Source organism: Chenopodium quinoa, unplaced genomic scaffold (genome assembly GCF_001683475.1).
Source record: "Chenopodium quinoa cultivar QQ74 unplaced genomic scaffold, ASM168347v1, whole genome shotgun sequence".
Taxonomy (NCBI): domain Eukaryota; kingdom Viridiplantae; phylum Streptophyta; class Magnoliopsida; order Caryophyllales; family Amaranthaceae; genus Chenopodium; species Chenopodium quinoa.
In genome coordinates this window covers 4,098,501-4,113,898 of record NW_018743331.1, presented here as the reverse complement: position 1 = coordinate 4,113,898, position 15,398 = coordinate 4,098,501, and the positions used below count along the sequence as shown (strand labels likewise).

The window sequence follows — 15,398 nt, the reverse complement described above, 5'->3', positions numbered from 1 at the left end:
GGATATGAGGAATCAAACCCCAATCACATGCAGTGGGGGAGGATGGAGGGACTAAACAGTCCATCCATCTCCTCATTCCTCAAAAAAATTTAACGTAAACTACGGGGAGGGCCCCCCCACCCTATCACAAGAATGGTGGGACATGAAGAATCAAACCCCAATCACATGCGGTGAGGGAGGATGGAGGGACTAAACAGTCCATCCATCTCCTCATTCCTCAAAAAAAAAAAAAAAGTATGGTCTTTTGTAATTATAGAAACAAAATAACAATTATAGGACCTATTTTAATAACATATTGATTAATTATTTACACTTTTGCCACTAGATAAAAACGTTTTATTTATCACAAGGTGATAAACTTGTATTTTCTCCTTTGGACATCAGGCATTCTCTTAAAAATTTGTCTCACTTTCTTTTAGACAGTCTCATCAATTTTTCATGTCATAATTTTTTTTTTGTCCTATTTGATTATTTGGGTCTTCAAAAATACGTTTTAAACACACTATATCTTCTAATAACGTACTTTGTACTCTTATTTTGTTTTTGAGTAAACTTCGTACTAGATAATATAACAAAATAACAAGATTTTCACATGATTATATTATTTACGTACTGTTAAAATTATACAATAGTACGAATATGTGTTTAATGTTTTTAAAGTTTAACCCCAAAAAATATTACGGGAGAAACAAATAGAAATAAAAGAAGTATCTTATTATTTTCCTCCATCCAATCCAAAATGTAAAAACAATACACTAAGTGGCAAACAAAAGGGATTCAAAAGAGTATTACTGAAGTATACTAACACCCTCTAGTTTAAAATCTCTTAGTTGACACTAACATTTGTAAGTAGTTTTTTTTTTTTTTTTTTTTTTTTTTTTGGGATGAATAGAAATACCCTATTGAATCACAGCTCTACCAAACTTGTAGATTGTAGAATACATTTTTCTATTATTCTAATAAGACTCATAAAAGCATAATTATTAAAGAGAATGATTGAATCCTCTAATGTATTCCTTCTTTTCTCAGCCTCCGTCACCCTTTTCCTTTAATTTTTTAAACGTCTAAGACCCTATTCAATTCACCTTAAAAAAAAATATTCAATAAAATTAATTTTATTTTAGTAAAATTAATTGATAATAATAAATCAGTAAAAATAATTTCAATTCAGTAAAATTAATTTATAATAGAGAATTAGTAAAAATAATTTTAGTTCAGCAAAATTAAATTCAGTTTAGTAAAATTACTTTCACTTAAGTGAAAATAGCATAAGTTTAGCAATAATAATTTCAGTTTAGTAAAAATAAGATGAAGTGAATAGGGCCAAAGCCTCTAAATCTTCTCACTACTCTTTTAGCAATATATACCCCCACCTACATTAATTTCAAATAGCAACAACCGATTAAATTCATAATAATGATATATTTATGGACCTCAGCCACAAGTTCTGACTTCAGAAACAATTTCTGGACCTCAGATCAACAATGTCAGTGTATGTGTGCATGTTACATTGTTACCTACGATGCTAAACATAATTGATTAGACAATTGTTATTAAAGAGGTGCTGAAGCTGGCGATGCAGGTTCTGGTTGACTGGTTTACAGCTTTCACCTTAAACCATGCACAAAGGCATTAGCTCCGACAGGTTCCATTACTGAAAACTGAAGTTAAGCTATCTCACTATATCAAATAAATTTTCACCTGAACTAGTCACGCACCCAAAAAAAAAAAAAAAACTGATTCAGAAGCTTTGTAAACAAATGGAAGACGTTAACAATTGGTTTATGCAGCTCGTTTTCATGATTCTCTCTTCTCCACAGAAAAAGAAACTGAATGCATACACAGTCAATACAGAACATCAGAAGCAGGATCCTGAAACTCACCAATATTATGATCCATCACAGAACTTCACCACTGGTTAAACAGAAATGTTACGGGTTAAAAAACTTGGATTGAGAAAACTACAGAAGTATATATAAGAAATTCTACATTGCTGTATTGGTTCGACAAGTTACCATTAAGCTGGAAAGATGATGTACTCAGATTGACGACTTTTGATTGCATTGCTAGCAGATAGCTTAATAAGCCAGTGGCTGTAGTCACAATGTAATATGCAAGCATAGCTGAGGCTATTAGCATACAAGAGAAAAGCTGATTTTCCCCCAACGATCAGACTGCTTGGACTCCGTTTCAATAGTACACCCACAAATCACATACAATGAATTTGTGATAATGTACAAGATAATAACTAACTAGTGTCTATAAGCATATTACAGTAGGAATAACCTACATCAAACACAAACTCTTCAGTTTTCCTATGTCTTTCTTTTATAACAACTCAATTAGAAAGGAGCATCTAAACATAGTTCTTTTCTTCTGTTCAGAGGCTTGCTCAAACACAAGGCAACCTTCATCCAATATTTACAAGTCCCCCAGGCCTACAAACATACAGAAATGTGACAGTGGTCACCGCATTAGATATGAGAGTGAAAATTATAGGTATGCAGGCAGACATACAGACAATCAAAACAAGGTCCAATGCCAACTACCGCTCAAATGCACTATAATCTATCGCCCCGTAGTGTCTCACAAGGACCATGACGATGTGCAGCCATATAATGTGAGAATAAATAATGACATTTGCCAAAGTTTTAACAGCAGAGTCCCTATCTAGACTTCTAAGTAACTTCACAATATGCTGAAGAAGCACTACAAAGATTTTTGGAGTTGGGAAGGAGTGCCATAGGTAATATGCATTTGCAGGGTACATAAAACTCTGTTGTTACCACAATCTAAGGTAAACGAAGAAGAGGCTAGGCACACAAACAAAGATGCAATTACATGTAACTGACATAATCCTATCAAGTTTGAAGGCCAGAGTGCCAGATGATTCACACTTAAACATAGCCCACCCAATGTAAACTATTTCAAGAGATCCAGAACAAAAGTCTGTTCTACGAATTTAAAAAATTCCAATCTACTTAAAGGCTAAGCCGATGCCAATTTTGCTAATAGTTACACAGCAGTATGCAAAAGAGAAATTAATCAAACAGCAGTTGACATTTCCTCATCCTAGAGAGGAATCAGAGGATACCGAATACTAAAAACATCTTCATTTAAGAATGAACTCCAAGAACAAATATACGTAGTAGTACTAGTAGAATGACAAGATAAGATGTTATGAGTATTGAGCAAGTGAGAAGCTTACGTTACGATTGGCTACACAGATGATCCTGAATCAGAAACCCTCTAGGCAAACCATCCAATCACTACTTCACAGCATCTCCCGTTAATGATAACTTCAATTTACAAGAGTAGAAAGGAAATGAACAGTCAGTTTCTATTTGCAACTCATACAGTCATACGACGTAAAAGCCAAGTATTCAACTCACCTCACAATTAACTGATTCCCCGCCAAAAGCAGAGCCTTCTTCTCTCATTATATTTCCAACCTTCTGAGCTGAATCAGGAGTATTAGTTTGCTCCAATTGAACATTATCAGAATTACAATCTTCCTTTTTCAAACTTCCATGCACATCTGCCTCGCATCCATCAGCATTGACCCTACTCTCACTCTGTTATATGCATAAAAACAAGTCAATTTAATTGCAATAGAAAAAAAGTACATGATGCGAAATTAATAGCCCCCTCCAGGCAGCCACGGATAAGGAAAACAAGAGAAAAATGATCAACAACATTAATTCAAATGTGAAAGGTCAATTAATCGGTCAACTCAAGCATATATAATTTGCAAAACTCTTAAGAAATTTGTAAAGCACAACAATGTTGATGATTAAAGATATTAATGATTGAAATTATGCACTGGCAAGTGTAAAAAATTGACATGTTGCAAGTCTTGCAAGTTGCAACTAATAAAACAAAGAAAGGCCAAAAAATTATGCTTATAATTTATACTGTTTTAAGATATGCTTTAGGATACATGCTACAAGCCTATATATTGACTGCAAGACTGTAACTTACCACACTTTGAACCGATTCACTAGCTACACATCCTGCATCTGTAATGCTATCATTTTCCATCTCAACAGCATCAGGTTTATCTCCTGGGCCTGCATCACTATTACTGACATATCCAAAGTCTCCTTCCCTTTCAACAACAGCAGGACTTTCCTTCGAACCATCAGCATGGTTGTCGACCACACCCTACAATATACATTCAACCAAATTTATCATACTGCAAATACTTTTTTATAACATCTCACATCATCTCACATTAATTAATCAACCTTCACAGGCTGGTTGCAACCTGTATAAAATATCGAGTAGTGAAAGAGCTTCAACCCAGATTAGTCTGTCTATACAGATTCCAATGCCCTATCTCATGATGTACGCGATGTTGTAGAAGACTTGAGCAGTAAACAGGTAGCTAGATATGAGGCCTAGAGTTCTATTGGAAAAATATATTGCATTGATAACACTGAATAAATAGTATTGCATTCAAGGTATAAAACACTAACAAGGAGTGATCACAAATCACAATGCTGTTATTAGCCTCATAAAAACATCTTGATCCAGGAATAAGACAGCTCTAGGTTTCTGACTTTCTGTAGAATCTTTCCAGCTTTTTAGTTTTTGCATATTAGTCTCTCTCCCCCACCCAAGATAAAATTCTTGTTCGAGCAACTTAAATTATTTCTAGGGTTGATATGAAACTACAAGATACCCAGCCCGGGTTAGAATTGATCTCACAATCTCTTGGTTGTGAGATGACAATCCTTACCTCTGTACTACTTGATAGGGTATATATGATCAGAGCCCGGCCCAGCCCAAAGCCTTGGTCCCAGAATGGGCCACTTTTTTGAACCAAAGCCCGGCCCAGTCCGTGATCACCTTTAGTTCATATGGAATTACAAGATGCTAGTCATACAAATTTCTGATTGCACATGGTGATTTGAAATCTTTAACTTATATTTTTACATCCCTTCTTGCTACTTTTGACTCAATATCTCAATACACTAAGTTCGAAGAGCTTCTCCCAAATTTTTGGATTGTTCAATGATAAATAAGGCTATTTTTCAAATTACTTTTTTGCTAAAGTGGTAATTATTACTACCGCCATTTCAAAATACTAAGATCCAATGCACATGCTGAATAAAGGGAACAAAATGGGTAAATAGATAAATTAATCAGGGTAACTTTCACACTAGTAAGAGAAATGGGTTGTGTTATTAGGGTAATAAATTGTTTTGATTACTTTACCCATTTACCCTCTCTGCTCTCTTTCTTAAATTATATTCCAATTTCCAATTGCAAGAAGCTTGGTTGCAAATATTTTTAGAGGATAAATTATTTACGTAAGTGAAGCTATTTATTCGGAACAAAACTAAACTAAATTTAAAAGATAATTTATTCCAGTAGTAAATGACACACTTGGTAATACCCTTTAGGAAATAGCCAATTCAGCTCATACACCCACGGTTGAATACATCGAAGGATACCGGTAATTCACACACTATTTTTTAAGCTTGATGATATTAGACCAGATTTTGGAGCAAGAAGTCACACTTAAATTTCTTAAAGTCATTGTAGCCTCTTTGTAATGCAAAGAGGTCACTGTTTGATATTTAGGTAAAGTGAAAAGAAAAGAAAGAAGGAATCAATTGAAAATTACAGAGTCTGGAATCAAGTTGTATATTCCTTTTTTTCTGGGCATAGATAATAACTCAAAATTAAATTCTTCCTTTCACAGCTATTATGCCTGCTACTACTAATGACTAGAAGATAACTTTTGTAGCTTCTAGTTTATCAATAAATATACCTCAGTTGTACTTCTCAGTTACACTTGTCACCAGTCACCAGTCACCATAGACAGTTATATACGACGTAGCACTAGCAGCCAAGCACTGGATCATTGATACAGTGTCTCATGAATTCCCTCTTATATGTTCATCAGTTAGAAAGGTATCTGTCCAGTATTTAGATGTAATCACAAATTCTCAGTGAATATGTGTGGCTTAGCTATGACAGAAATATATAGGCCAATAATTCCATTTCTCATAGTCATGAATTCCTGAAAGTTTACAGCATATGAACCTAGGATGTTATATAGCTACCAAACTTATCTATGGATATTATGGTAACTGACAATAAGATATCGTCATGGATAGGATCAAGTCAGTACATATTAGCCAAATTCTTATAAGATCATTAATCACCCGCAACAACAACCTAACAAACTAATCAATAATTAAAACACTAAACAAAGGCTAAGTACTGTGACTGTTGAACTTCAATAAAGCACCAAACACCCATGACTAAGGGAATAGAAGCACGGAAAACACACACACACAAAATCTCTTTGCAGAACTCACAACACACTTAAGTACTTCCTTTCTACAATGTGTAACTGTAGACGCATCACTCAGAATGTTTTCAAAAAAATAAAAAAAATACTCTACTAGATGATCATAGAGGTTTGAGTTTACTAATAAATCATTTATGCTACACTAAACTTCTTTTTTTTTTTTACGAAATGCTACACTAACCTATGTCTATCAAATTCAGTTCCTTCCCACATCCTTCAACACTCGAAGGACAGCAACATATGTTAAAGCAGAAGAATATAATTTTCCATCATACAATAATCCTACATTTTAATTATGCTCTAAACAAAGTACCATACTTATTTCAATATATACAAATAACCAAAACTTAAAAAAAAATAATAAAAAAAAAAAAAAAAAAAGCTCACCGGAAATACACAGGATTTCTCCAAGGACTGACTACTAGCATCCCCATCCTTAGACGGTAACGACGGAAGCCGATGAACATCCCATCCAAGAATCTTACAAATGACATGCCCATAAGCTCTATGAGCTTTCCTCTTCTTGGTATTAGAAATAGTTACAGAATGCTGAACAACAGCAACACAATTCTTATACTTCCTCAAAAGTTTACCAGCTAAAGCCCCACAAACCAAACAATAAAACACCCCATTCTCACAATTCTTCTTGTAATAACCCCTCAATTCCTCTTGTTCTTCAAAAACTTTCATAAAAAACTCGAATTCCTCAACATCATCACCATCATCTTCCTCATCATCATCACTATCACTACCTACTTCTTTATGAAACAACCCAGAACAACAATCCAAACCCTTAAGATGAATCTTCACACCTAACACCCTCTCCTTCTCCTCGGCCGTCACGGGCCGAGAAGCCGGAGCCGAATGGGGCTTAAACTCAGGCCAAATCGACCCAGAAGAAGATGGGCATTTGGGTATTGATTCAACAGGCCACTCCTTATCAGAAATGAGATGGGGTTCGAGGGATTTTGAAATTTTCTGGGTTTTCTTGAAAATTGATGGGATTGAGGGTTTAAGATAATGGGGTGTTTGAGAATTAGGGTTTAAGGTTGAAGAAGGTGGACCTCTATGCCATAAAGAATGAAGGTAAATAACTTCATCCCTTAAAATTCTTTCATATTCTGGTGAAAAGGGGTATTGAGGAGGAGGAAGATGGTGAATTGGGTGGTTTAATGGGGGATTATAGGGGTTGTTAATTGGTGGATTGCGAGGAATTTGAGGGGGAATTTGATGAATTTGGTGGGTTTGGAAGGGATTTATGTGAGGATTATAGTTTCCCCTTTGCATTTTTCAGTGAGAAATTTTGAAGTTATTCTTTGATGGTGTTGAGCAAATGAATTGTTTTTGCTACAAGAAATTCAAAAAGTGTATCACTGTATCAAGCAGTTAGGCCACACGGCGTGTGATCAGCTGAGATGTGTTCATGTTTGCTTTCAATAATTAACCCAAAGTACTGTAATAAGGGCACGAGAAAAACTATGTTTATCACCGTGATAAATGAAACTTATTTCATCACGAAAATTGACTAGGGCATACGTATTATATGCGTAATATAAAAGGATTAGAAAGACAATCAAACCTTATCGCCAAACTTTAGGTGCATGATTAATTTTTGGTATTGATAATTTGCATGGTGATGATAATGTGCATGGAATTACAAGTGTCAAATGATGGAACTACTCATTCTTATAGTTCTTGCACACATCTTTTCTTTTTGAGTAGTTCTTGGTATTGATAATATGCATGAAATTACAAGTGTCAAAAGAAAACACAAAAGATGTGAGTAGCGATCTACCGATATAACAAAGTCTGAAAAGAAAACTTTTCAAACATATCAAGCATTTCAAGTCATTTCCTCTCTCTACCTCCTTGTTTAAAAGAACCCAAAAATGGAGTTCAAGAAACAAAAATGAGTATTACAAGATTATTTATTTCAACAATAAATTGTACCCAAAGACTAAAAAACTCAAAAATTAAAAAGCTAAGGCCACCCACCACCACAACCACAAGCAGGCCGTTGACAGCAAGCAACCGGCCAGCAACCGCCGGCAGCAAAGGGGTTGGTGCGTGTAGTGAAGGGAAGCACACCCCTTTTTCCCTTTTCATGTTATTTCGAAATCAATATCAATCAATCAATATGTATTATTAAACTCAATGGCAAGACATGTAATTCTGCCATGTGTCGCCATTAGTTGGCATATGATATGGTGCCATTAAATAAGATTAATGGTCAGTATTATTTCCTTAAATAAAAAATTTTGCTAGCAGCAGAGGAGGGACTTCGTTTTTGTTGGTGGTATCGAGGGATTGTCATTGAGATTGGGGACAACTTGTGGAATATTGCCGGCTTCGGTGGAGTTAGTGTTTCGGCCTTGATTTACGCTCTATTATGTAATATATATTTCAAAAGGATACATTATGTAAAAATGTATTGATACCATTAGATAGGAGTTCCATATTTTAGTAAAGAATAATTTAAGAGTTGAAGCTAAGAGCGTATAAAATTGAAATCTGAAAAAGCAAACTACCTTTTGAGTAATTTGAGCAAAGTGGTGCAAATAATGTGTTTTAGAACAAAGGATTTCAAAGAGATCAAAACAAAGCTTTAGATTTATTGTTGTGTATATTTTTCTCAAATTATGCCAGGATTTATATTACCCCTGCATGAACAATGTTTGCTCAATATGTTAAATCATGCAGTGTAACATCTAATCAAGCATGAGGTTTTGAGCGACAATGTTTTCTCTTACATGGAAAAGTTTGACAGCAAGATTTGGTAGTATTTCTAATCCGTTTATATTACGCTTATATGATGCGTAAACATTCACAAAGATAAATTCCCTCCATTTTGTACTAATCGCAACACCAACTATTGCAAATAGTTTTAGGAAAATTATAGGGTGGAGACCAAAAAGAGAATTTGAAAGTATAGTTGCTAAGAGTATATTGTTAGTAGGAGAGATAAATGATAAAAAAGAAAGGACAGTGTAAGTGAGGTTGGTAGGAGAAAGAAATATTGTACTCCACATTAAAATAAAAGTAAGTCGTTATCAAATAAGGAAGTGTTATAAATATTATAAAACTAGGAAGGCTAACGCGCGCGTTATAGTTAGCCATGTTCAGAAAGTTCTTTCGAGTTAGCGTAGTGTTATAACTGTAATTGTTAGTAGCCTTAATTATAGAAAATATGTAAAGAAATATCTTTAGGGTATAAATATCCACACACTTTTCTTAAAAGTTAAAAAAAATACGAAGTAATTAACATTAATGGGGGCAAATATGTAATTAAATATTTTAGGGACATAGTCGTCTTAACACTATTCATAAAATGTGGACATGTGGTCATACTTTTAAAAAAGGTAAATACGTAAATAAACATTTTTAGGGACATAATCGTCACAATACTATTTAAAGCATTAACACTAGTGGACGATTTTTTAGTTGCCCAATCTCTCTCTAACCACTTTCTCACTTCTTCTCCCCATGGGCATTTTGTTGGGCATAATTTTTTCCCACCAATGGTAAAAAAATAAAATCCCCACCATCCTTACTCCTACTTTTTACCCCTATACCCCACTAACATTTCTCTTTCGTAAACATCACTATATTTATGTTTTTATAATGTTTAATTGTGTTATACAATTGTTTAATTTTTATAGTTAATTAAATTTTGTAATGATAAAATATTTACGAGTAAAATATTAATTCGTAATTTAATTATATAACGAGAAAGTAATTATTTTTTACTTTTGATTATAATAATAGGATGACAATAACAATAACAACAATGACAATAATACCAACTTGCACGAAAAAAACAATAATAACAACAACAATGATAATAACAACAATGACAATAATAAAGTAAGAAATTGAGAGAAGAGCTGCAATTACAAGTAATTTTTTTTTTGTTTTGAGCGTCAATTCACAACGCTACATTTTTAGGATTGGCTTAGCTTTAGCTTCCTCAAAACGCATCATTTTGAGTGATGCTCAACAAAAAAAAAATTAAAAGCAGATGGTTTTAGTGGGACCCAAGTTTTCATTTGTCAGAACTTTATTTTCCTCAAAGTTTGAGGAGAAAAATAATATCCAAGGGCAGGAAAAGGCTACACATACAACTATTGTATGTGTATGTGGTCTCCACATACAATGTGACATGACAACCTTTAATTGGTTGGTGAAATGGGCCCCAAAATCCGCTAAATTTGAATTTCCATTTGAATTTCAAATACATTTCAGATTTAACCTAATGCTACTTTTATTTAAAAAAAAAAAAGAAAAAAAAACCTATTCATTTCTTCTACCATGGACGACAGCCATGGAAGATTGAAAAAAAAAAACCTGAATTTTTTTGCTAAATTATATTTGTCATCCTCTTCCCGGTTGTTTTTTTGGCCATTTCGCCATGAAATTACTTTACGTGGTTTACGTCTTTAAAACTTGAATTTACGTCGTATATAGAGCTTTGATTTTTCGATTTTTTTTCCTGTTCAAATAGAGTATATTCCAATTAAATACATAATCGTTGTGTAATTATTTGCAGAAGATAATGTGTAATATAGTTTGTGGTTTAATTGAGTTAATCTTCGTCATTTAGTCGTCTACAACAATTGAAATTGGCGTTCTTCCCCTTTTCTATTGAACTATTAAAATTGGTCATCTTCTTCTTCATCTTCCCATTTTTCTATTGAATTTGGAATTTTTGTAGAAATACAATAATTATTTAAGTCACAAAAGTAGTGATAGTCGTATTCGTTAGTAAAAAAAAAAATGGAGAGTCGAAGGACCTTACTAATTTATTTAGTAACACAGACATATTATTTAGTAACACAAACAAATTATTTATTAACACAATTAGTTATCTTTAGTAACCAAATATCTTAAACCGACATAGAAGTACTAATAATAAAAAGAATTTTCTGCAAATGTTGACATGGTGTTTAATCTTGGTTACTAATGCTGAATTTGCAATGATGAAACATTGTCTCCGAGTTGAATCCCTTGCAAGAACATATAAGTTGCTTTTTTTAAAAAAAATAAAATAAAAAAAATAAAATGAAATAAAAAAATAAAAAATTCCTTACCCTCAAATTGATATTTGCAATAACAAATATATTATCCTAAAACTTGTGATGAGTAAGTTATAAATTTTAAATACACTTTTGTAGTAACAAGAAAACCCAAAAAATAAAAAAAATAATAAAAAAAAATAAAAAAGAAATTGTAAACATGTAATTATTACTTTAAAACACATTGATTGGTAGGAAATAAAGCAATATTGATCATTTGTAATAATTTTTGTTTGAATTTGTTTCATATACGAGAAAAAGAGACGGGAAGTACAATGATTAGAGTTGTTATAGATGATGTGAAATAGACACAATCATTGGATAGTCATAAGAAATAAAGTTAAATAAGTAAATAGTAAATAGTAATCAAGTTTCACATCAATAATAACCATTGAATAAGACCATATATTTCATTTAAATTTCGATTTTTTTTTATTTTGCACAATAATAGCTTGACAAAACAATTTTGCTTATTGCAAAATGAAATATCATGATTTAAGTTAATAAACTAAGGTTATATTTCACTTATGAATAATGGAACGATGTTTATAATTTGAACAAATCGTGTAATTGAATTAGGTAAACTATTTCATCTTGAAAATAATTGGATGGATATAGGCGCAATTCCTCAAAACGATTGGATGGATATAGGCGCAATTCCTCAAAACAATATCAAAGGTATTACGAAATTATTATTATTATTATTATTATTATTATTATTATTATTATTATTATTATTATTATTATTATTATTATTATTACTACTACTACTACTGTTTCGGGGTTTTCTGATGTCCTGCGGGAGAGTTACAATTCCGAGACTGGAACCGGACGCCTGTACCTGCAAAACAAACGGATGCTCCGGATGATTGGAGATCCGCCTCCGACGGTCAAGTTAGTACTTGATTAAGGAGTAATTAATGCGGAAATTAAAGTGATTGGGTCTCTCTAGGTGAGAGAGTTTAATGTGTGTAATCTGCATAATCTCCCTTAATGAGGATTAAGGGAGGTATTTATAACCTCGGGAAACGTGCCAATCTAGGTTTAGGTTAACCTTGGGCTGATTGGGCTTCCCACGGAAGTTGGGCCTAGGTGACCGGTTATCCCAGGTGTCATGGGAAGGACACGTGTCGTGTCATAATTGGTCCATAGTGGACGGATCATTACTTGACACGTGGCAGGCTCCTATTGGCCCATGTGACGGACACATGGCGGAACCTGATTGGTCCACTTGTCAGATGGTGATTGGTGGGGAAAAATCCCCTAATCATTTGCCCCTCACAGGTGGCACGTGACTGGTCACGTGTTACCTGTGACAGGTATCGCCCTGTAACAGGCGACGGCCTGCTACAGGTGTCACTCGGCGAGAGGCCGAGAGATTCTCCCGCCAAAATTTTGAATTCTGGAAGTGACCCTTCGCCTTCTCACTTCGCCTATATAAAGGAGTGTTGATTTCGGTCATTTTCACACTTGAAAACTTTGTGAGAGAACATTCGGACCCCTGAACTTGCTCTGACATTTTGGACCCTTTCTGCCTACCGCCTGCTCTGACAAGCCGACTACAAAGGATTTTCAGAACTTCATCAATCGTCACTCGTTCAGGTAACCGTCGGTTCTCTTACTCTTAATTTTCTCTTTACTTTATTCTTTTTTGAAATGGCACCACGGAAGCACACGACACGACCTAGGTTAGTGATCAGCCGGTCACCGGGGACGGCTGAATCTAGGACTAGGAGTGCCGCCTGCCCTTTTCTGGACCCATCTTTGCCCTTTATACAAAGTCCGACTGTATCTGTGTCTATGCAGAGCATGATGGCCAGAACAAAAAAGACTGCCAGGATCTCAAACTCAGACGGCTCCTCCCACAGGGTGCCGAATAGTGAAACATCTGACCAGGCGCCAGATGTGGAAGTGAAACAAAGCGGCTTGAAAGCCGGCAGTTCTGAGGGAGGAGTCAAAGTGACCCCTTCCCATTTTACAGTTGACAATTCTACATTCTCTCCTGCTCCTTTTAAAGGAGAGGAGGCGGGCCCCTCCGGGAGAGGGGAGGAGTCGTCCTCTTCGGACTCGTCAGAGGACGATTCCGAGTCTAGCTCTTCTGGTCATGCTTCTCTGGACACAGAAGAGAAAAACAGTCGCCTACAAGAGGCGAGGCTTTCTCACGCAGTTGAGAAGGGGGACGATTGGGCGGAGCCATCCGCCTCTCACCGAGAACAAAATACCCCCTACTACTGCACGGTACCTTGGGGCCGGATCACAGCCATGCAAGAGAAAGTGGAGAGCTTTATCGCAAACCACACAATGGGCCCCGGCTTTTTAGTGTTCGTGCCGGATCCAGAAGACACAGTCGTCTGGCCGGCTGGTACCCGTTATGATGGCGCCTGCTTTGGCTGCTACGAGGCGGCCATCAAGGCTGGGCTGCGCTTCCCACTACATCCGGCTGTTCAGCGGATCTTGGATGGGTATGAGTTGGGGTTATGGCAGTTAGCCCCGAACTCCTGGGTCAACGTACTCGGCTATGTGGCCGGGTGCGAACTACACGGGGTGGAGCCGAACTTCGAGGCTTTCGCCCACATGAACTACCTCAGCTGGACCCCTAAGGCAGGCGGTACCGGCTGGTATCAATTGACGAGCCACAGGGGCTACCTCATGACGAGAGGTAAAGCAAACAAATGGAAGGACTGGCGGAGCACCTTCCTTATCATTGAGAGTTCAGACACAGAGCTGAACAAGCGCTTCAACAGGTGGAACAGGAATCCGCCCCTTCTTGCAGGCGGCCGCAGCATGCCGCCTGTTCCCCCCAAGGCTAAGAAAGAGATCCTAGATAAAGGACTCTTCAAAGTAGAGTCGAAGGTGAACTCTACTTCAGGGGTACGAGAGCAAGTACCCCTGCACTGCGTCCCGAGCTTCAAATGGCTCTACGACGAGTACTTTTTGGCCGCCTGTGGCCTCAGCAGTCGGTGCTCAAGAGGTAGCCGGCCTGTCGAATACTCTGTTGTTCCATGCATTTCTTGTTATGACTTTTATTAACTTTTCTATTTGTTTTTGCAGCGGACGCCATGAGCAAAATTACCGCCTCCAAGACTGCGGCGGCCATGTTGCGGGCCTCCATCATGCAACAGTCTTCAACCGACTCCCCCAACAAGGGGGCACCCTTGGTGGGCTTCGAACCTTTCACCCTCTTTTTGGAGTTGTTTTTATGCATATACTGACTCTTTTCTTCTTTTTTAGACGGGCGCTCCAAGAGCTTCTTCTTCCCAACAGCCGGACCCCAAGGCCCGGAGGACGACTGTTGCGAGCTCTCCTGGTTCTGCCAGGAAACATGTGGCGGCTGAGAAACAGCCGGCCACTTCTTCTAAAACTCCAGCTGGGCCACCTAGAAGTATGAAATTATCCTTGTAAATTTTAGTCTTGCTCCCTTCTTTACTAGGTCTAATCCGTTTGTTTATGCTTGATGCAGCCGGCCCTCAGGAGCCTGACTTGGTCGAGGTGGCCAAGTCTATGATCAAGGCCGTTCCTCCAGCTGAAAGGGAGGCGGTCAGGGGTGTCGGCACCCTTGACCTAGACGGGATTGCAGGGGTCCTTGCTGAGGTATACTTAGCATATTTTTGAGTATTTGAATTCCAGGACGCCTGTTTTCTTTTTTGTTTGGAAACTGACGCCTGTTCCCCTTTTTACTTAGGCCCTGCTCCGAGTGAATGGCCTTCGCAAGCCGTTTGACCGGAAGAACAAAGAGGTAAAGGCTGCAAAAGCTATGACCGCCTTTGACTGTGATAAGGCAATGTTTCAAATTGCCCAAAATGAAGTTATGACCATTGATATTCTTTATTATCAGGCGCAGGCTACCGCCGCTATCCGGGCTCAGTTAGAGGCGGCCCATAAGAGGAATAGCGAGCTGGAGGCGACCATCAACAACCTCAAGGCCGAGCTGAGACCTCTTCGCCAAAAGATGTCCTCATACGAAACCTTGGAGAAATCCTTGGCGAGCGTAAAGGTACGCC

General features: G+C 36.7%; 1 protein-coding gene across 1 annotated transcript; it reads right to left on the bottom strand.

Annotated features, from left to right (window-relative positions):
* Positions 1 to 2,036: 2,036 nt before the first annotated feature.
* Positions 2,037 to 7,775, bottom strand: LOC110737793. Its single transcript, XM_021918141.1, has 5 exons — positions 6,713 to 7,775; positions 3,982 to 4,164; positions 3,393 to 3,575; positions 3,209 to 3,299; positions 2,037 to 2,438 (listed from the first exon to the last, which is right to left on the bottom strand). Exons 1-4 carry the CDS (start codon positions 7,610 to 7,612, stop codon positions 3,270 to 3,272), a joined length of 1,296 nt encoding a protein of 431 aa, XP_021773833.1. The 5' UTR covers positions 7,613 to 7,775; the 3' UTR covers positions 2,037 to 2,438; positions 3,209 to 3,269.
* Between the last annotated feature and the right edge of the window lie 7,623 nt (positions 7,776 to 15,398).

Excerpts from the sequence above, each read along its gene's own strand:
- LOC110737793 (XM_021918141.1), bottom strand. The coding sequence starts at position 7,612 with ATGCAAAGGGGAAACTATAATCCTCACATAAATCCCTTCCAAACCCAC. Across the intron at positions 3,576-3,981 it reads GTGAATCGGTTCAAAGTGTG|AGTGAGAGTAGGGTCAATGC; the intron begins GTAAGTTACAGT and ends TGCATATAACAG. Across the intron at positions 3,300-3,392 it reads GGGAATCAGTTAATTGTGAG|TTATCATTAACGGGAGATGC; the intron begins GTGAGTTGAATA and ends TGTAAATTGAAG.